This window comes from Bombus vancouverensis, chromosome 4, assembly GCF_051014615.1.
Source record: "Bombus vancouverensis nearcticus chromosome 4, iyBomVanc1_principal, whole genome shotgun sequence".
Lineage (NCBI taxonomy): Eukaryota > Metazoa > Arthropoda > Insecta > Hymenoptera > Apidae > Bombus > Bombus vancouverensis.
Window position 1 is genome coordinate 15,920,134 of NC_134914.1, and position 21,805 is coordinate 15,941,938.

General features: G+C 34.5%; 1 protein-coding gene across 7 annotated transcripts in view; it reads left to right on the forward strand.

The window, feature by feature from the left end:
• Mp (collagen XV/XVIII-type protein multiplexin) overlaps window positions 1–21,805 on the forward strand; it is a 344,778-nt gene that overhangs the window by 74,241 nt on the left and 248,732 nt on the right. For all 7 annotated transcript variants that reach the window (XM_076617747.1, XM_076617748.1, XM_033350745.2 and 4 more), the window contains exons 4-5: window positions 4,987–5,252; window positions 6,094–6,369. In XM_076617747.1, the coding sequence (XP_076473862.1) occupies window positions 4,987–5,252; window positions 6,094–6,369 (542 nt within the window). The remainder of the gene's footprint in view (window positions 1–4,986; window positions 5,253–6,093; window positions 6,370–21,805) is intronic.

The window sequence follows — 21,805 nt, forward strand, 5'->3', positions numbered from 1 at the left end:
CGTATGTGTTTAGTTTAAATAATAGTGTTTGGCGCAATAGATTTGTTTAAGAAGTAGGTTTAGATTAGATTAAGTAGATTCTTGTTGTCAATGTTGGAATTTTTGAAATAAAATAGTGTTAGCTCGTGAATCAAATTAACGTGATCTACGTTAATTCCACTCGTTGTAATCTTCGAACTTTTAAAAATTTTAAAACAAACTTTATTTTTATGGTTCCATAAAATTTCGAAATAGCTTGCGATATTATTATCATCTACTGTTACAACTTTAGTAATTGCTATGGCTTTACGATTGTACAGTTTCTCACATTTCCATCAAATCGCACAGTGTCAAACTACTTTGTTTATCTTCCTTTATTAAGGAAAATTTCACTATAAAAGAAATTTTTAAACCAGAAGTTTATAATTTTATTTTCTACTTTTTCTTATATACTAAAACTTGCAAATATCGTAATTCAATTAAAAATATACATTATCTTTTTAACATACACAATTTCTAATCTGAGATTCACAATTTTTGTTATTCTTCTCGGAACTCTATCCGAAGGAACATTCTATATGTTCAGCCAGCATCATCTACTCTTGATTTTGCATTTATGAAACTATGAAGACCGAAAGACAGTTCAATTTGCTGATCGTAACAAACGAATTTCTTCGTAACGATCGATGGAATTCGCTTCGCGGATTCCTATAAATACAGAAGAGGTTTTCGATGAATTCAGGGCTGTATCATCTCGCGGGAGAGATCTTAAGCGAAAGATTGGTTTTGAGCGAAATATCCTTCTCTTTTACTCGAATAGGAACAATGACGTTTTTCATACATTCCTGCCGCCTTACGTAATTCTTTCATAAAATGTATTTTCGAGGTGCCTTTTGACAGTTTGATGGAATCACATCAATCGAGTTATTTACTCGCGTGTGAGCTGTATCTGGAATCTTATTTCATTTCATTTTTCACGATGAAAACGGTTTCCATGTTTCATTCTCAACTTTATAGTTGGTCCTACTTTTATGTCATATGATAGACATTGATTTAGTATTTTTCTACGATGTTAGCTTTTATGGAAGGTACAATATAAAAGTTGTTTAACTTGTTAGATCGTATCGTTATTAGTTACAGAATTTTAAGAATAAGAATTTTTATGCGTAATTAAGAGTTACAGCATAAGAAAATTATAATTGGAGAATTGTTACTTTTGTAGCCTTCGTTCTTGCCATTACATTAAGTTGATTGCAATCTTCATTAAACGAGGAAATACTTCTTGCTTTACATTCTCTCAGCACCGCCCCGACAATGTTCTTATACATATCTATTGTACCGCTTAGTTTCTACAGATGATGCAAGAGGAAAATTTCGTAAGAAAACAGATCATGACAAAATTGCATAGATATCAAATTATTTTGCTCGTCGTACAAATTTAATATGAAATCACGTAGTGAAATATTTCTTTGTTACATGTATTTTTTATTCTCACAGAAATAATTATTCATGGAAGATCTTGAAGTAAAGAATACATACTTAGAGATTCCTTAGTCTGTTAGATTCTTACAAGATTATCATTTAAAAATAACGCTACAGTGTGTTTTATTAATCCATACGAGCTTGTGTTAAATATTTTATCACGTGATTGATGTCATTAATTCTCTTCGCGACGTGTATTTTGTTGTAATGTCTGCGCAAAACGTAGTTGCGTATTAGGAGAATATACGCGTTTGGAAGGTTTCCACCGATCATGTCTTATGCGTTCATTGAAGTCTCCATAGACGTATATTCTGTGATCGAATCCGTCAAGCATTGAAATCTTCGCCCTCGAACTTCCTCGAATCTTGCAACGTGCTCCTATCGGCGGGAAAGCTTTAAGAAAGCAGAATCGAACATTTAGAATTCGAAGTATTGTACAGCTAGCTGCCTCTCAATAGCTTCTAGACCTCCTGTTTGGGGAAGATAAAGCGAAAGATGCATCGGAAAACACATCTAAAGATTGCTCCGCTTGTATCAGGCTAACAGACCAGCGTAAGAATAGCTGGCAAGAAATTGAGCATTTATTTAAGATTTCATAACGATTCCTCTTTCATACGATATTGTGTTACGAGGTTTGTTTTAAAACTGTCTTGGAATATTTTTGAGAGGAATTTTATTAAAAAATAGAAAATGTGCTACAGCTATTTATTGACTTATTCTTTGATGATATGTAATTTAAAATAATCATGAAATATAGCTATATTTATTTAGCGTAAGATACAATAGCAGGTATATAAATATATATCTACATCTACATTAAACGTATAATGTTTAAAAAGGTTCACGCGTGGGAAGAAAAGTCGTGTTAGTTTTCCAAGCGGAACAATGCTAGGCATACAATTTTTAATGCGATTTACGGACTTATATTTCGGCAATAAATATCGATTATCGAAGCAAGCTTTCAGCTGGGGTAACCGCAGTATATCGAGTCTGGCGAATCTATATGACGCATGGCGCGCGAAATGGGGCTGTAATGTATTAAAAAAGTATGATCATAATCACTTGGAAGTCTAGTTTAAAGCGTATAAAACCAATATAATATGAATTTAGCCAATATCATTCATATGCATAATTTTATTGAGTTTGGAAAGCATAGATATGTGTAATACCATTTGAATTTAGTATAAAACCATTTGAATTCGCAAGTTGCATTTATACATTAAAACTTATTCGTGTAACGTAGTAATTTAAATATTACCATAAATTCTGTATAATCAAATTTATCGATTCCTGCTTCTCGTGAGTTCTTGATAACATTAAAAATATTCCCCTCTTTTTATTTTGTTCGAAGATCGACTCATCTTTTATTTAATGTTTGGCAAAATTTCCAGTTTTATTTTCGGTTTTATTTTTCAAGTCGATACTAGTTTCATTGAAATTGTATTGTTAACGGTAGTATCGACTAGCCAATTCTAGAAATAGGAATGGATTATCAGCGAAAACTACGAATGGCTGAAACAACTGCCCGTTAAACTGTAAAACAAATTGTTCGTAAAATTTGTATATTTAGTTATTTCTAGAATTGATTGGTTGAAACTATTATTGATGGATTTCACATTTTTACCATTACCTATCAATGTAAAAAATACTTATCAAGTAAATTAAAATAATATCCATGTAAAGGAATTACGATATTCATAACAAATACCCTCAAGGGCTTTTTTACTTTTCTCGTTCTTCCACGGATCGAGGAACTTCACAACCAATTCCAATTTCAAAAAAGGTAACTCGCTGCCGCGAACTTTAACTACGTCTGGAGACCTGTCCAATTTAAACTGCTTAATAATTCCAATCAGTTCGACCAAACAAGATGTTCAAGGGCGTTAACCTTTCAGGACTTTCTCGTAGCCCGAATCGTATCCGCCTGGTGGCTTTATCAAGATTTCGTTCACTAATCCCGTGAAGGCGGCTGCCCCAAGTCTCCACGCACCGAATTAATTAAAGTTCTCTCGCTTCGAGTTTGAACTACTTTTCGTCGATTCGCATTTTTCGCCCCCCTCTGCCGCGACTCGCCTCGTTTTCAACAGCGTGTCGTTAATTAACCATAGTCTCGTAGGGAATCGAGCAGTTCGCGTAACAGTCGCGTTTAAATAATATCCGTGGTTCACCGTGATATTACAAGAACCCGATATGTTGTTCGAACTGCGTTTAAACAATTTGCATGAAACGAGAGGTGCAAATTAGACGCCTGCCACATAATACCGGGGATGCATTATAACAACGCCGGTCAAGTATTTCCCTGTGTAAATAACAATCCCTCTGGATTATCATTTAATCTCGAGGCGGGAAATTCGGCTATTTTTTCGACGTAGGAATGTTGAATGGATTTTCGTTTATTTTCCCTGTTATTCCCCGAAAATAGAGCTCGTGAATTTTGCCAGAGTTCTGGGGCTTTATTGGAAGCATCGAGGGATTCGAAAGGAATTTGCAGTGAAATTTTGATCACTGAAAGGATCAGCGTAATGAAATTATGTAAAAATTCCAATTTTCACGATAATTACACTTCGTTTCTGTCGATTTTCGCACCAGAAATCGCATGAATCGTTAAAGTTTTTATTTCAGTGATTGTATATTTATACAACGGTAGTATCTATCCTTATCTCATGATATTTGATATTTTCTTTTTATCGAGAATTGTTCGATGTTAGTTGATCGCTGATATTTGAAAAAGTAGCGAAAATCATAAATTTGCTAGAATGATATAATGGATTGTGAATTATTCTTAAAAAAGTTCCGAGGAAAGGATTTCTAATTATGTTTGAGATCCTCGTCGTTCTTTTTTCCCCTTCTCAAGTACTTGTCCACTTTCATGATGTTGATCTAAAATCGTCTTAACGGGAGGAGTTTTATACACTTTGAAGCTCCAAGTCCTGAATCTTTTGCTCTCTTTTACTTAAGGGAGTTTGCAATTTTGTGGAACAGGTTGGCAAATAGAAATAAGGGAAAACGAGATGCGCAGGTACGCTTGTATGAGAGTTAGCTTATTTGCCTCTGACTTGGATTAAATAAAAATGAAAGAACCGTAGAGTCCTTGATCGATCAACCTGTGCTAGTCATATATCTGGTTCTGTTCTCGCATTTTGTTACGCTATAGGTATACGTATTAATAATCACAATTCCTGAATAATTCTATTTATTACTCTTTAATATGACTTTTAATATTAACGGGACTTATAATATTAAATTCAAGTCCGGATTTTACATAATAAATGTTCATCAAATATTAGCTAACAGATAGAGGCTTATAAATGATTGAAAATCAATTTATTTATTTTAAAGGATGTAATTTAACTTTACGTTTTTAGTTTGATATGTACGAAATCTAAATGTTTATGTCTCATTGAGATTAAAACTTCTCTTTGCGGCCATGAAATATTATATACAATTTTTGTCATAGAGTTGTAATCCATATTTTCTGAAGAAAAAAGCCTTCTAACTGTTTTTCTTCATACCCTTTTGTTTCAGAGCTGGAATATGATTTACTTCAAGCTTCCGTGGCATTAACAGACGACAATAATTTGTACATCGACGATGGTCTCGACGGATTTCCAAGTTTTGGCTTCCGACCTGGCTCCGAAGTTAAACAGCCGTATCGATTATATTTGCCGGAAAAATTGCCAGCAGAGTTCACTTTGGTGGCAACTTTTAAGCCGACGTCATTTAGAACCAGTTATCTCTTCGCCGTCCTAAATCCTTTCGAAACTGTTGTGCAATTAGGCATCCGGATATCCGTAAGTACATCAATTTATACATACAAGGGATGTGTAAGGAACCTGTAAGGAACAATAGAAATATAGTATCGAAGCGATTTTATTCTATTTCATTAGACGCTTTACGTTTTCTTCCATTCTTACCATACAACCAACATAAAATGTTTTTGTAACCAAATAATACACAAATTCAAAAATATTTCCATTAAAAATTTTTCTATTTTAGTTAAAAATGTTAATGAACGATCACACTGTCGTATCTTCATTCCTATAACAATAATAATATATTTCAAACAGTGGATGGCGAGCGCAAAACTTAAAAGATTTCTGATAAGACAGGGTTCGCAGTCTCACTCGTCTGTTTTCATCGCATTACGTTTCATAAAACTGTAAAATGAAACACAAACGATTCGGGTCTGAATATGAAAGAAATCGGAAAATAGGCAAAAATTTCCAAGTACAATCGGTCGATTTAGAAGGAACCGACTGCGGTGGCGCGATAGACTTTTAAGTCGACGCTCCTTGTCGGTGTATGGAGGGCATTTCCTCATGTTTCTCAATATCTTTGAGGCCGTTGTTGTAGCTTGCCGGGTCTTCAAGTTTCTTTGAGATCTTTCACGTTTCCTGCGGCACCGTTTCCACGGGTAATACCGCTTCTACGTGTTCCGCAGCGAAAGCAGCTCTCCGTTGCTTTCGACGTTTCGAAAGAGAGTACGATCCCCATGAGAATCGATAGCGACGGGTTGAGACCGCGCGAAAACGCTTCGACTTTCGAATCTCTTGGCATTTTCTCCCGATTCAAACCGATCTAAAGGAAATTTTATTATCTTTAATATTAAATATAAAATTCTCTCTTTTATAGGATGGTCCAGGAACAAACCAGAATGTCTCACTGGTCTACACCAATTCTGATTTGCATTCGCATTCGGAAGAGGTGGCGAAATTCACGGTGCCGAAGTTGACAAAGAAATGGTCGAAGATTGTAATCAGAGTATCGACGACTGATGTCACCTTATATCTAAACTGTCACGAAATGGCCAAGCAACGAGTAACGAGGATTCCTCTGGAGTTGATGTTCGACACAGCCAGCACGTTGTATATCGCTCAAGCTGGGCCTCATATTCAGGAAAAATACGATGTAAGTACATAAAGGATTTTATCATCTAGTATTGCTGTTGAAATTGATGTAGTCATTGGAACGGCGCTGAACTAGGTTGGATCTGTTTTGATTTTCGATAACGAAACTGTAATTTCTGGTTACTGGTTTATGACCGAATCGAGTAAATTGGACCGGCATCGATTAAACCGACTATAAATTTTACTTTCCTAGAAACTAAACAAGTTCGAGATTCATTGTGATATCTATTGTAAAAAAGTGACATATGTCATTAACAACCTACATAACGATATTCAAAAATAACAATTTCAAAATTAAAATATCGTAGGATATTTTTAGAAAATTTTCAATTGTAAATTAATCTGTGATACCTTGATTCAGAGACATTAATTTTAAAACACAAATTTCATAAATATCAGCGTGTCGATTATTTTTATTTATTTATCGTTATGCACGAGCAATCTTCTTAAAATTGAAACGTTACGATCGAGAAAACAGATTCAACTTTGCTTTTTCAACTATCCTGCGTATCACGTCTCACTACGAAATAGTTCGTTTGAGAGGTATTTCCTGAAAATAGCAACTTTATTAAAGGAAACGTGTTCAAAGAAGCATGTAGCTTCCCCTTTTAGTTTGTGAAAAGACGAAAATGATCGGTTGAAGCGTTCAGAGTCGTTCCGTTCTTAAGTAAGTATTAAAACTTGTCTCTCGGGTCTCGTCGAGTCAAACAGAGTTGCCAACGATTACGGATTAACCTCGAAACGAAATGGTCACAGAACCGTGAGTAGAAAATCTCTCGATATATAGTTATGTACATAGTTAGGGTCATATTTCGGAGTAAAAATTTAATATCAAGTTAGTCGAACAAAAAGTTCGACGAAGTAGAAAAAGGGAAACAATCTTATTGAAATAATGTCGTGTCGTGGAAAAGAAAAAGACTTAGGGAAAGGTGGAAATTGGAAAACGCAGTATCGAAATCCTGTATACTATCTCTTTAAAGGATTCGCCACAGTCGTTATTTTTTCAAAGAGCTTTCATGGTATATTAGAATTGACTTGGTTCTTTAAACTACTTAACTAAAGGTACTTTTCGTAAAACTCTTTGAAAATTATAGAACGTTGCAAAATCTTTCCGTAAGCTTTTCGAAATTCAGCGGATTGTACTATTCCTGATAATCGTAGAATAAATTATAATCACACGACTCGATTAAATGTTAAGTGCGTGGAATAATCACTATAGTTACTCTGGTAAAATTTCACGCAATAGAAGTATTCAGCGATTATCGCCACGAACAATAACTTAAGCACATTTATTACAATTTCGCTTGGCAATCGGATATAGTTATTTGTAATTTTAAGACCGTACCGTTCGGTACATCGATTTTCTGGTTGCCATTTCAAGTCGTCGCTTAACGATAATTAGCTTCCATACCGATGCACTCCGATTTTCCGTATGCCGTGTACGCGCCCCATAACGATAGCGTGCAGAGACAATGATTTACTTTGGTTCTTTGTTAATTAGCCACTGACGATAATTGTTGCAATCTGGCGCGTTGCAACATTTCGTTATAATTATATAGCAACGCACTACTCGGCGAAGGGAAATTATACCGTTACGATTAATACGCTCCGATTTATCGGCAAAATTACTACCGTTCGTTTTTCTATTTTTCATAATTTTTCTTTTTATTTTTCGAATTTCAATTCTGCTGAATATGAAATATTATACCGACGGTGTTTCTCTCGTGTTAAATCATTTTTATCAACATTTCTAGTATCTTTGTATAATTTTTATTTCGAAGAGATTCAACTGGAAATATACGACGGAACAAACGTATGTATATATATATGTGATTCATATTAATAATACATTAATAAACTTGCATAAATATTCACAAATAGCTACTATCATTTTCAAATGCATACATATATAGAATCATACGTTGTTTCGTACTTAAAGTTGAAATTGCCGAATGAAAGAATACCTTTTAATGTAACAATTTATGAAGTTGTATAAAATGTGAAACAGAATGCATTAGATTAAATTTCAGAAAAGATTTCAGAGAACACCGATTATAATTCTAAACTACGGACGCATCGTATTGATGTTTTATTTATAGAAATTTTTTTCTCATTGTCTTTCGGTATTGGCGATTTAGCTTTGATCCAGGTTTCCTCAATTATGAAGCACTCTGTATGTAGAACGGTCGAGTATCAGCCAAAAGCGATTAATCTACGGTATTCTCATTGCAAGAATAAAAATACTCTGGACATTTCACCGTGAAGTATGATGAAAATACCATTAACTGGCTATAAAAATTATTACGGTGGTAAAGGGAGAAAAAATGCGGCGTATAAAGTGAAATAATGAGATGGGAAAAGAATAATGCGAAACAAAAGCGAGATCACCGGTGAATATTCCAAAATATCGTTAATAACGATATTCTCGTATCAGATAAATATTTCTCACGATTTGCTCGCAATTATCGTTGCGCTCTTCTGTTGTCAACAGTATTTCGGCATTAATCTGGACAAAGTGAACAAAAGGAATTATCGACCTTTGTGAAATCTGCTTGTTATATCGTTTTTAATCCTGTTTTCGACGAGTAGATATTAATGAAATAAATATAATTGTAATAAATAATAAATAGTAAATAAATAGAAGTAACATAGGTATCGTAATAAGAAAATCGAAATCTATTGAACTAACTATGGTATATTTCAAATAGAGACTGCTTGCTTTGTTTAAAATTTGTTTTTAGACGTGAGACTTCACTAATTAGACCTATAACATTTCCATTGTTACGATGCTGTCAATTTTACACAATACGTAAAGCAAACAGCTGTCTAGCATGGTATTTTCGAAGCTAGAAGTAGCGGTTTTTGTTGAAAATGTATTATACATACGAGAATCGTTCAGAAAGTAATATCCGTTTTGAAATAACAACGATACAAATGCATCTTGAAAAGTTTTCTTTATTGGTAATTTTAGTACATATACTAAGTTATATTTCAATACAACTACCAGCCCTATTTGAACACTTATCGTAACGTTATACGAGCTTTTTGTACGTCTTTGTCATATGCTTCCGCCGTCAGTTCACATAACCATCGTCTTACTCAATTCTTTAAATCGTCGTTTCTTGTGAACCATTATCGACTGAAAAACTTTTTAAGTTTTTAAAAAAAAAAAAAAGGTAATGAATATCATTTGCAATGAAATCGCAAATACGTCCTTGAGCCCCTTTGTAATGAGAGACGAGCAGCCTGAATGCTTACGATAACGTACAGTTTCTTTGTTCTTATTAAATCCCGCATTCACAGACTTACTAATAATTCATCCGTAACTCTATTACCGTTAACTGCTGTAAATCGGTGGTGAATTTCTTTTGGAAGAATTTTTACAGACAATATTTGAAATATTTAAACACAAAGTTTTGCATAACTTACGCCAATACACGAATAAAGCTAGATGACCTTTTGTAAGTAGATTCCATCGTTTTATATGGCTTCTGTACTTTCTGAACGACCCACGTAGATCAGCAATAGCTCAGATTGAATTAGTGAAATCGAATACACTTTGATTAAGTTTAGCCGGTTGATGGAATAAAATATTTCAGTCTCTTCTAAACTGATCGATAAAATATTAAAGATTATTTGATTATCCAAGTGAAAGAATGAACACTTTATATATTTTACGTTTTTACATATTTCACTATGTTTCCAAATATGGTATTGATCAAATATTCAAATTTAGTCATGTTCAATGAATAGTTCATGCTACTATGGTGGTTCGTAATATTGAAAATTGACTTTAATTACAATTTCATCCGAAAAGTTATGAAATTATTATAGAACGTTGTCGTTTTTAGATAAATATCTAAACCTCGAATAAGATTAATGGTGGGATGATATATATTTGACCAATAAAAATCGTTATAGAGTTTCGTGTTTAGAGAAACGTTGCGCGCACGAGACACCGTTAAAATCGTCATTAAATATCTAAATGAAATCGGAATGGACGCTAGCTGAGGTTCGTCGCGCGACGATAAATAAATAAAACTGTCGAGGGAATCGGGTCAACGCGACAGCTAAACTGGAAGAATAGTAATTGCTATCGAACGAATATTAACGCGATCTGCTTGCCTGGTTTTTTACGTTTTTTTTAACGCGCCGTGCTTCTACATTCCATGCTTTTTCGAACTGCTTTTTAATCACTGCCAGCATTACGAAGACGTAGGTATAATTTTGATTCTATTTATAAAGCGTCGGATATAAACAAATTTGTTTTATTTTTAAAGTAAATTATAGGTGATAAAGTAAATTATAGCTACTGTTTAGACGGACGAATATTATGTTTTAAATAACTGGCTTGCTTATTAGTTCAAGCTTATTAAAAATTTCATACTACAGATTTTTGAAGATATTAAAAACTAAAAAAGTAAATTATAGGTGATTAAGCTTCTGTTTAGACGGACGAATATTATGTTTCAAATAACTGGCTTGTTTATTAGTTCAAGTTTATTGAAAATTTCATACTACAGATTCTTGAAGATATTAAAAATTTCATAATATAACTTATTACTGTTTTTGCGCAGTCGTATAAATTGCTTTCAAAAAAAAGTTACGGAAAAATAGTCAGAGATAAGCTAGGTTCAAAACAATTTTATGATATGAATTTATGAAATCCCAGTAAGCTTTAAATATAGCATATTCTTCGCTTATTTTCTATCTAAAATACATACATATTTATACATATTACGTACATATACATATATACATATTATTACAATCTTAATAACGTCTCAGATTTATGATTTAATGATTTTACCAATAAACGAAATGAAAATTTGTTTTCACATTGGCTCCACTTGTTTCAATTAACAAGAAATAAAATCTGTCTTGTTGATTAGTAAATACCAATAAAACTAATAAAAGACAGAATTATTTGTTTTATCGATATTTGATCAGTTAAAAAGGACCTCTCGTTATTTGCAGATACATGTTCTAGCAATCGAAATGTTATTTCGCATCGTCGATCATACACCCGTTTCAAATATTGAAAAACGTCGAATCGAAATTAATTTTGAATCGTCGAATGTTTCTATTTTGCGAGCACGCAGCTTGCGTGAATAGTCTTTATTCAGAAAAAAAAAAAAAAAAACGAAGACACTCGTTTGGACCGATTAAATCGGCTATTTAATTCAATAGCTGTGGTTTATGCGGAATTCTGACCTGCTTGAGTTAGACAGAATTTGATTGACAATTTATTTTCCAAGCCGCTGATTCCGCATTGTTTCAAAGGGTGAGAACAGAAAAATGGAATTCCACTTCATAGAAAGCCGAACAGCGTTTCCGAGCAATCGGGAATATCTTTTATTAATGGAATTATATCGTTCAATTGGAGAAAATTGGAGTTTGAGGACATTTCATATTCTTCGGTGTGACCGATTAAATTTTTACTTTCGTATTTTCTTCTTCTGTTGATCGGAGTCATTTAAGCTCGTTCATGAGAAAGAGTTACATGACGTTACACGCAGAAGTTTACATTGCATTGTATGATCATATGATTATATCGCATTGATTTATAATTATATGATGATTACATGTATATGATCACTAATTTATCTAATATCAGTTTTGACATAGAAAGTAAGATATTTTCGTTTTCATAGAATAGACAAAAGCACCAAAAGTTTAATTACTCTTTAGAGACTTATAAAATAATTCAATATCTCATGAAGTTCCTATTTCATTGTCGGAAACTCATTGAGAATGCAATAATTCGCGTTAATGGCACTTTAGTCTGGCATATACGTATGATAACTCACAGAATGAATTACAAAAGTTAGGACACGTGTAAAAATCTATTATGAATATTATAAAATTTCCTTACCATTGTAAAGGGAATCGACTGTCGTGATTTTATTGGTCAATAGGTCTATAGGCATATTTATCGAAAAGCAATCGTTTTTTCCAAAAAGCTTTTTCCATAGAAAACCACATGCACGTACATCTACGTCTCGTCGAATGATTCCATTCGTTGGATGGCGTGGTTCCTGAGGGACGTTCTTATCGAGTGTTCACTGCTATTTCCATCTGACAGTCCCCTTTCACCATGCTTCCTATACCTGGCCTTCTCATACTCTTCTAGAATAACGATACCTGAAGAAGTTTTCTCTTTCTGAATTCCTTCTTCATTCTGCCTCTACCGTAAGGTATCGTATTGTATTCTTTTTCACGTTTCGTCCGCTCGAAGCTAATCCCTCGCAAATTGCCTGGATGCTTCACAAGGCGGCACTTTCAAAAGCAGATACCTATCATCGATGTGAGAATATCGAAAATTTATGAGGGAAACTCGGTTATTAGTTGATAAAACGTTTATACGAGGTTCGGTGGATTTATCGAGACGAATTTAATAGATCGAGACGAAGGGTGGAAAATGCTGTTAAATTGCTTGGCTTTCGCTGTGTCTCAGGGCAAAGACTTCAACGAACCAGGGTAAATCTATGCTTTCGACATTAGAATTTCATAAACTCTGGTTTGATTATGAATTGACTGGGAATTATTTATAGTACAGAATTCGCTCGCAGCAGTTTCGAACCACGCTTTCTCAATTTGTTTGCCGAAATAAATGATCGAACTAGGCTCGGAGTTCGGTAGCTTGACTTAAGCCAGTTCCATGAAATGTTTTCCTTCAACGTTTAATGAAATCTCTGTCCAAGTGAATATTACGACGAAGATTGATAAAGATATCGGGATCCCTCGAATTCCCGAAAATCTCGAAATTAATATGAATTCAATTTACGAAGAAATATATTTCGGTTAATTACGGTAATATTTACGATACACACAAGTATGATGTGAGATTTATTATTTCCAGAATTTATCACAAAACAGCGAGAAAAGTAGTCGTATTCTAGAATTGTGAACTACATCGCTCATGTTTGGTTTCTGAAGTATGCTGACAAACGAATACAACAAAAGCAATTAGTTTCTATTTTTATTTGTATGATACTTCGAAGATATACATTCTCAGTCAAAAATCTTGGTATATGGTTTGTTTCTGATAAAGCGTCAGTACTGGTCTACCAACGTAGGTTATCAGCGTAAAATCGTACGCATTCTATAGTATATACATTAGCACAATATACCCCTAGAAACTTTCTTTGTCGTATACAGTATCGAGTTGAATGATGTTCCTTCGTATCTTTCAACGACTATTTCATTTTGTCCGAGTTCTACATACGCGTGTACGGAATTAAACTGAAATACTCTAAAAATCGCAGAAACTTTCAGCATGACCTGATATTTCGTTGAAAAGCAGTCGACAGATCACAAATGTGCTAAGAAACTGTTTAAAAAGAACAGAATGTCCATTTATAGTCTGTTCGGTAAAGCTGTAATTTTTCAACTTTGCAACGATAAAGAAAGACGATGCTCTGTCGCGTGACAGAAACGGGGCATTCGTCGAATCTCTCGATTTTCGATAGGAATATACATAATCCTTTCTTCAGACACACGATATACGTTATCGAATAACGCATGTCGGGATACAAGAACGGTGTGGGACGATTTAAAAATCGAACGCGGAAAGTTCGACGCAACAAAAGAAGGTGAATCGAGGTGGAAGATCTGACCCGTGAACAATTCGTCGTTTATCTACGTGTGTCGTCGAGCTGTGCTCGTTCTCTCGCCTTTCTGTCTCGCGCGATTACTTTTCTTCCGAAGTAATGCCTCTTGAATTCTTTTATATTTTGCTATCTTCTTTCTCTTCTCGTTGTCTCAAACGAAGTAAGTTTGCCGGAGCTAGTATGAATTCATCGGAATGATTCGGCTACGAATCGGATGCAGCTGGCTTGTTTTAACTCGATCAATCAAAGTCAAGTGAACCATTCGGTTCGGAAGCTACTTTATAAAGCTTTTCAACGCTTCTAGTTTCGGAGATGTAGTAAGGAGAAGACGAGGAGAATGATCTGCTTGGAATTAACGAAGTTTCAACAATATTGGAAATATAAACTGAAAATATAAATTGTAAGTATATACAAATATGTATAAGTATAGGTGAGGTTATATACATAAATTGTAAATGTATAAAAATTTTGATATAAAATATTAACAATTGTGAATTCACAGTTTGTAGAACTTTATTGGAAGATCGAGGATAGGTTTTGCATTTTCTGAAAGCTATTTATCGACAAAGTTAATATTCGCGTCGAAAATTGCAAGTTTCTCGAAGGGGAATGGACTTATCTTGAATCTTTTCAAGAAGAAAGTGACCTCATAACTTTGCCACAGAGTTTACAATAAATTACCTGGAATAATTATACTTTGTTGCTTTCATCTGGAAAAAATCTTTTCCAAACCTTCCGAAACTCCTTAAACAATAGTTTTGTTTTGCGTCCCAATTTCGAGTCACGTAGTTCTTTGAGGTCAAAGCAACCCACGATCAATTAATGTACCGTTTGATCGAATCGTTCTGCCAGAAAATTAAATTTGCTTTCAGCGCGTGTAGCGCCGTTCCGATATCATGCCGCTTATTTTTTGACCTAAAAATACAAGAAACAGTGTTCCAAGGGTTTGTTAACTGTTCATACATCTCCAACCCAGAAACCTCGTAAGCGTATTATACCTATCGTTTCTATTTCCCTTTTTCCAGAATTCGATCGATCTCCAGTACTCTTCGCTTTTGCTTCAGTTTGAATGCCAGTTTCTTCCTTCTTATTTGTACGTTCTCAAAAGAAGAGTGTAGCGTTTTGCTTTTCAAGAAATTAGGTATGTCTCACGTCTTCGCCTACATATTTCTAATTCTGCAGTGACGTTCCGTGGCTTCACTGCACGCTTTAATCATTCCGAGATGCACTTTGTTTAAACTTACTCAAATTTAGGCAAGAGGATAAAGTGAGAATAAATAGGTAATTTTTTTAAGAGGCATATATATATGTATAGTTCCATTTTGGGTCTCAGTATCGACAGAAGAAATATGATAATGCAAAATAAAAATTTTACGATAATATCTATATAGTATAATATAGTATAATATTTATAAAAATATAGTAGAAAATTCCATTCGTTTTACGTATCGAATGAACTTTATTACGAACTAGAAAAGTATTATTCTTTGATGGTACTTAGCTACATACTCGCACTATGAAGCACTAACAAGTTCTACGGAATTTTCGACGTCCCAGCAACTTCTATCCACCTATTACAAGCAAAAGTGGGAGAAGGTATCGAAATTAGAAATCTCTCAAAGTTGCCAAATAATTCAACAAAATTAGATTAGGATCAGAATCTCTTTCAGTTCGATGCTCTTTATTCGCCGCATTAATAAACTTTCAATTATAAAACCATCCAGATTATTTTCAAGACCTGGTAAACGTTGAATGTGTATATGCATGTAAAACGCTTTATAGAATCCCGTGTTATATTTGGACAGCGACTTGCAGGATCAAGCTTCCGGAAAAATCAGCGAGCGTAAAGAAGAGACCGCGGACGCATCGCGTGTAATTATTTCGCGGCGAAAGCTGCAACGGTCTTTAATTTACGATCGAATCTACATAAAAGGGTCGTAAGTTACGTAAAAACGTGGCTGGTACACCGCTTTTGCTCGCATTTTACATCGGTGCGGTTACGTTTACAGCGGCATTATAATACCTTCGTGTAAGTTTCATCGTGTTTCAAAGATAATGTAGCATTCAGCCTTCCCGGATGCGTACAATCTAATCCGTATTTTGCATTACTTATTAATGCCACTCTTTTAAGCGGTAAATGTAAAATAACTCATAGCCTGATACTTCGCGAGGTATTACGTCGTTGTTTCGAATGTACGTGTAAATAACTATCTGGCGAACTGCATATTGTATTGCCATATTTTCTTTAAATTATACACATCATTGTTCATAAGCGCAGGGTATTGCAAAATTAGTCCCTGTCACATTGCGTTTGACTTTCAGTTGATATTATTCGGTCGTAGATAATCTACGTATAAAAATCAAAATCAAGCGATTCGATTTCGACTGTTCTACATACATTTTCGTTCTATTTCAGAATATATATGACAGTAATAATAATAAAAAAAAAAATTATTATTCTGACCTTTTTATCTGTAATTTTATCAAAAGCATTTTACTAAAAATAAGTGTTTGTATATTTTCTAGTAATATACATATAGATATTGAGCTTGGAATAAATATTAGATGAACGTCATTTTATAAGATCGATAGGTTACTTCTGGTTTGAAATGATTTATAAGGGATTCATCAAATTAAACTAATAATGTAGAGATTCGAAAGTTGCAGCAGCTTTAGATTTGGAAAAACAGATATTAAAAAATGGTATTTATTTACGTGAATATTTAAAGCTTTAGATATGCGTTGTTACGTTGCAGTGAAAAAGGTTTATGATTTTAGTTTAACGATAAAATGCAGGTTTGAGATATTAACTCCGAAAAATATTAATATGAATTGTTACAATCCAGTAAATATCGTTTAACGATTTCCGTTTTAATTGAAATATAAAAATTTACTACGCTATTACATTTTCAGCCCTTATTTACTTTGAAACAATTTTTATCGATGTTTGTTATTCGGTTCCCTGAAAAGTTATAGATTTTTATTTGAAAAGGTGGACATGTAACGGACGATGGACGTGATCATGGAAAAAGTTTGTAAGAAATTAATTGCATAGTATTAAAATGGTGTTGCCGCTAGTAAATGTGTCAGCATGAATTATTCAGAGGCCACTAATTGCAAAAAAATGTGGTGCCGCGCAATTTGCAGTTCTCCATCAATGAAAGCAGTAACATTGTTCCGTAAAATGTGCAGTTACAAAAACGAAGTTAATTTTCTATGGTACAAGAACACGATATAGACGTTGAATTGTATACTTTCAACCAAAAACTTTACTTTATTCACATTGAAATGATACTCGATTAAATAGTAAAAGCGTATTATTCCTTCTTCTGAAATGATTTAATTGGATGACAAAACACAATTTTGATTATCATATATGAATTGTTAATGAAATTGTTTTCATGTCCCGTGTCGTCTACGCGTTCAGGTAAAACATTAATTTATCTAACTAATTAAGTGGAAACATATCGATTATGTCGAATTCTGAATTGGCAGATGTAAAGAAAGAAAAATAGGAATAAAAAATAAACAAAAACAAAATATATCAAAAAAGAAGAAATACAAGTAAGTATACGATCTATGCTGAAACTTTCTATTTTCGTTTCCTCATTTCCCTGATGTCAGCCTAATACCCGAAGTCTAAAATCAGCTGGGCGATCTTCGTGGCGAATCTTTGGCGAAAAAATCTCTAGATTCCTTGGAAGGACTTGCGCGTAAGGGTAGCCAGGCTTGGTTCGCGGCCACGAAGGTGTATCTGTATTATTCTTTAGGATCGTAAGGATATATAACCACGAAGAAGGGAATGAACAACGGGATGGGGGAGTATAACGAGGACGGAGTGGATGCGCATGGTGTGGCGGAGCATAAGCCAGAATGTGAAATGCGCCATCAGCATCAGGGAGGACGTACGGCGGGATAAAAGCGTAGACCGACGACTACTTTCACGTCTTTCTCCCTTTTTCCTTAAGAAGAGGCACACGATACTCGAAGCAACGGTGTTCTTTCGCAAGGAAACCAAAAACGAGCTTCTTCTATGCGAAATTAACGGGGTCAGAGACGCCCTTCGTTCCGCCCCATATTCTTGGACCTCCTTCTTCATCGTTTCTTTGCGCCTGTGTTGGTAAGGATTTCCTTCCAAAAATCTCCTAGTATCCTTTGCTTTCGCGATATTCTGCTTTTTTCCCCGCGTCATCTGCTGATCCAGTTGGATGGCTTTTGGTATTGCTCGTGAAAATCACGAAGATTATTCTCATAAGGAAATGGAATAGGTACGTCGTGCAAAATTTCGAAAATTTAATGTAATAAAGCTGTATATGATTTGGTTCGATCTCAGTAATTCAGAAGGAAGTTTTTGTTTTATATGGTCATTTTTCTACAATTCCTTCTCTTAATTAATTATTCATTGTACCAACTATTGTGATAGGCTATTAGCAACCCATTGTTATCAATTGAAATTAGAGGTAGCTCGAGTAGTTTTCAGATTTCACAAGTGAAGATTTAATTTGACAGAAGTGGAACGTTTCCTGCTGTATGAATAAGCTCATATAAGACTCATATCATAAATATAGAATATATTTTGACGTATTAACATATTACTAATAGCGTATGCCGATCATTCACCTGGATGAAGTCGATCGTGAATGGTAAAGAGATCGATTAATTCTAGATATTAGCATGTTACGTTCTTAGCCTACGAGCATTACGATTTCTTTCTTTCTCCGGATTGTTCTCCGTATCTGCGTTTCTTTAATGAGCGTCGTTACAACCGTGGAACAGGCGTCGGGACCTAGAGATTGCTTCGTTATATGAAATTAGCCATTTAGAGGCAGCCTTTCCCGCGCAGGTACACGCCTTCTTCATCGTTCCATAGCCAGCAGAACGAATTTCTTTTTATTACCCGTAGTGAGAAAAGAGAGAATTCACGTGCATATAAAGTCTTTTCATTCATAGCGCTAATTATCAAAATTCACTATTCGATTTTGTACAATGTTATAATCGAAACGTCTGAAAATGAAAGCATTTCGCTGTAATCAAACAGATTATGAATTTTATAAATTCACATTATAAATTATACTCCTATAAATCAATGATCCAAATTCGTTTCTAAACACAGTTAATCCGTTAAAAACTAACGTTCTAGTAATTACTAAGGAATTATTCAGGAAATGTTATTAATAGTCTCAGAAAAATAAAGCGATAATACAACACCAATGTTGCAAACATAAAACCACCGAAGTAATAACAATCGTTTCATGAAAATTTTGGAAATCGAATAGAAGTAACCAATATAATGAATCGATATAATTGCTTTCGATTCCCTTTGTCGATTAGAAGCTCAAGCGATATTCGCGTTTAGTAGCGTTCGTTTCTCTAATGAGAGTCGTTACGAGGAAGATGGGCGCGACATGTTGTCGAGGCTGATTACTCAATTAAAATTAATCATTTAAACGCGCGTCGTCTTTTTCATACACGCCGCATTACCTTTTAATCGCCTACTTTTTGATATCGTTTTGGGATGTTCCGTAACCGTCAGACATTTCGCGAAATAAATTTAGCCGGACGTAATTGTTTCGCACTCGACGCGCGCGGTTTGAAAATGTGCTCCAAGCAACATTTTAATTCGTTTCTGTTGTATCGGCTGGAAAGCGTTTCGCGATTTCGGGTTAAAACGCCGTTTGTTAGTAGTCCGCGTCGAATGAGATCGGCGATGAATTAAATGCTGATGGCGTCGACTTTTATAATCATTATTTTCATTCGCGTTAATTGCGCTTTCGCGTATGAGCACGCGTTTCTTGCGCATTAATATGCGGCACAGAACGTGCGACACTCGCTAATTTATTGGTTTATTGTAGTACAGTTTTCATGGGGCATTTTAAGGGAAAAATTGGAAAGTGAAAACCTAATCGAAGATAGGATAATTATTTTTATCGCGAAGGATTTTGATATATTTGTGAAAAAGTGAATCTAATGAAGGGTGGCCTGAAAATTTAATTAAATGGAATTTTAACCGAGGGCGTAATATCGGAAGAAAATTAATATCGGAAAAATAGATTCGATTGGTTATAATTGTCCATTGTGGTAAAGAAAAATGGTTGACAGTTATGCACTTTCGTGACATTTATATGACATAGGTTTATAGTTTTATATGTAGAGAATCGAAAAAGACGGTAGAGCGGCAGTATTTTTTCATCGTGATATTGTCTAAGTGCCAAAATTATAGATTATTACCGTAATTAATTAGAAATCTATCTAAAAGGATCAAATATACGTATAACCATTTCTCGCAAAGCATGCGAAATAACGAACCGACAAACTCAAACAATAGGAATATCAACTTAAATCGAATTGCACGACAGTCGGATAGAAAGCAAGTGTTTCGCTTCGACGTGATCGCCACGCTTCCGTTGCAAATCGAGACGAGCTTGGTCTCGAAACATCCAATCAAAATCAAGGTGGAACGCGCCATGAAGTTCGAGGAATCTCAAAGCAGAGAAAGAGAACGAACACAAGAGAGATAGATAGAGAGAGAAAATCCAGTGATTTCCAAGAGCTACGTTATCCTTATGTCGGCGTATCGGAATACGGCCCTGGTACATCGGTGTCTAGGCGTGGAGATTACTCTGCTGCATGAAATTAGCCGTTTAGGAGTAACTTCGTTCCACCCCTCGTGGAAACTTGCCTGCAGACGGAAATACCGACGCTGCACGACGCTTCCTAGAAATTGTAATTTTCCCTCCCTTCTGAAAGCGCTGTTCTCCTTCCTTTTCTCTCGTCGTCGAATTCCTGTTTATCTTTTTTCCCCTTTGTAAGCTTACCCTCGACCACTTCTCTGTTCGTTCGTGCCGAACACTTGCTAACGTTTTACCTTGTCGTTTTTGATACCTTAACACACATGGATTTCCACCTTTTGTTGAGATTCTCTTTTTCTGCATTATTGCTTGCTTTTTTCCTTCTATTTTAAATCTAGTACGTTATTAAATAAGTTAATTTTTATGAAATTTATCTTTAACCTAGTATAGTATAAAGTTGTTTAGATTTGGATACATATCTAATTTTGGATATAGATGGGTCCATTAATTAATATTAATACACAAATGACAGTACCGACTGTCGTATGAAATATGTATGTTATTCAGACGATGTATGACACGCATCAGAAATAGATATTTTATACAATTCCCACCTCGGTAAATCAATTTCGAACAAACAATCCAGCTTTCTAGATCGTGGAGCTAAATTAATTCGAATTTGGATGCGCTATGCAAATCATCTGTGTATTAAACACAGAAAATCTAATACTGCTTGAAACGTGTCATGCCACGTGAAATCCACCAACGACCAAAAATCATGAAATCATTTAACTGTCAACTGGTTTAACATTTGTCCTAATAAATATTCGCTGGCCTGAACTTGCTATTTCACGAACGTTCTATCCTCAATTGTAATTCTCCTTCCTCTAACAAAAGTTTCTTTCTTTATTTTACCTATTTTACCTATTTTACCTATTTTACCTATTTTACCTATTTTCATTAATAAAAAGGCTGCGAATATTCATGCAATAATATTTTATAAGTTCGATCAAAGAAATCAAATCTACTCAGAGATTTATTTCACCCCCTAAATATAGTGGTAACTTCTATACATTTTGTATTTTCTGCATCTTTAAAATCTCCATAAAAAGGTAGATATCCAGTGTTTTTTAATTACTAGCCTTTGATTTCTCAAAACCTAAATTAACTATTCTAAAGAGGGAATCTGGCTCTTGTTTCCCTGGTATTTACCAAGTAAACTGGACCAACAAGAGAGAAAGGAAAATGGTGGTTT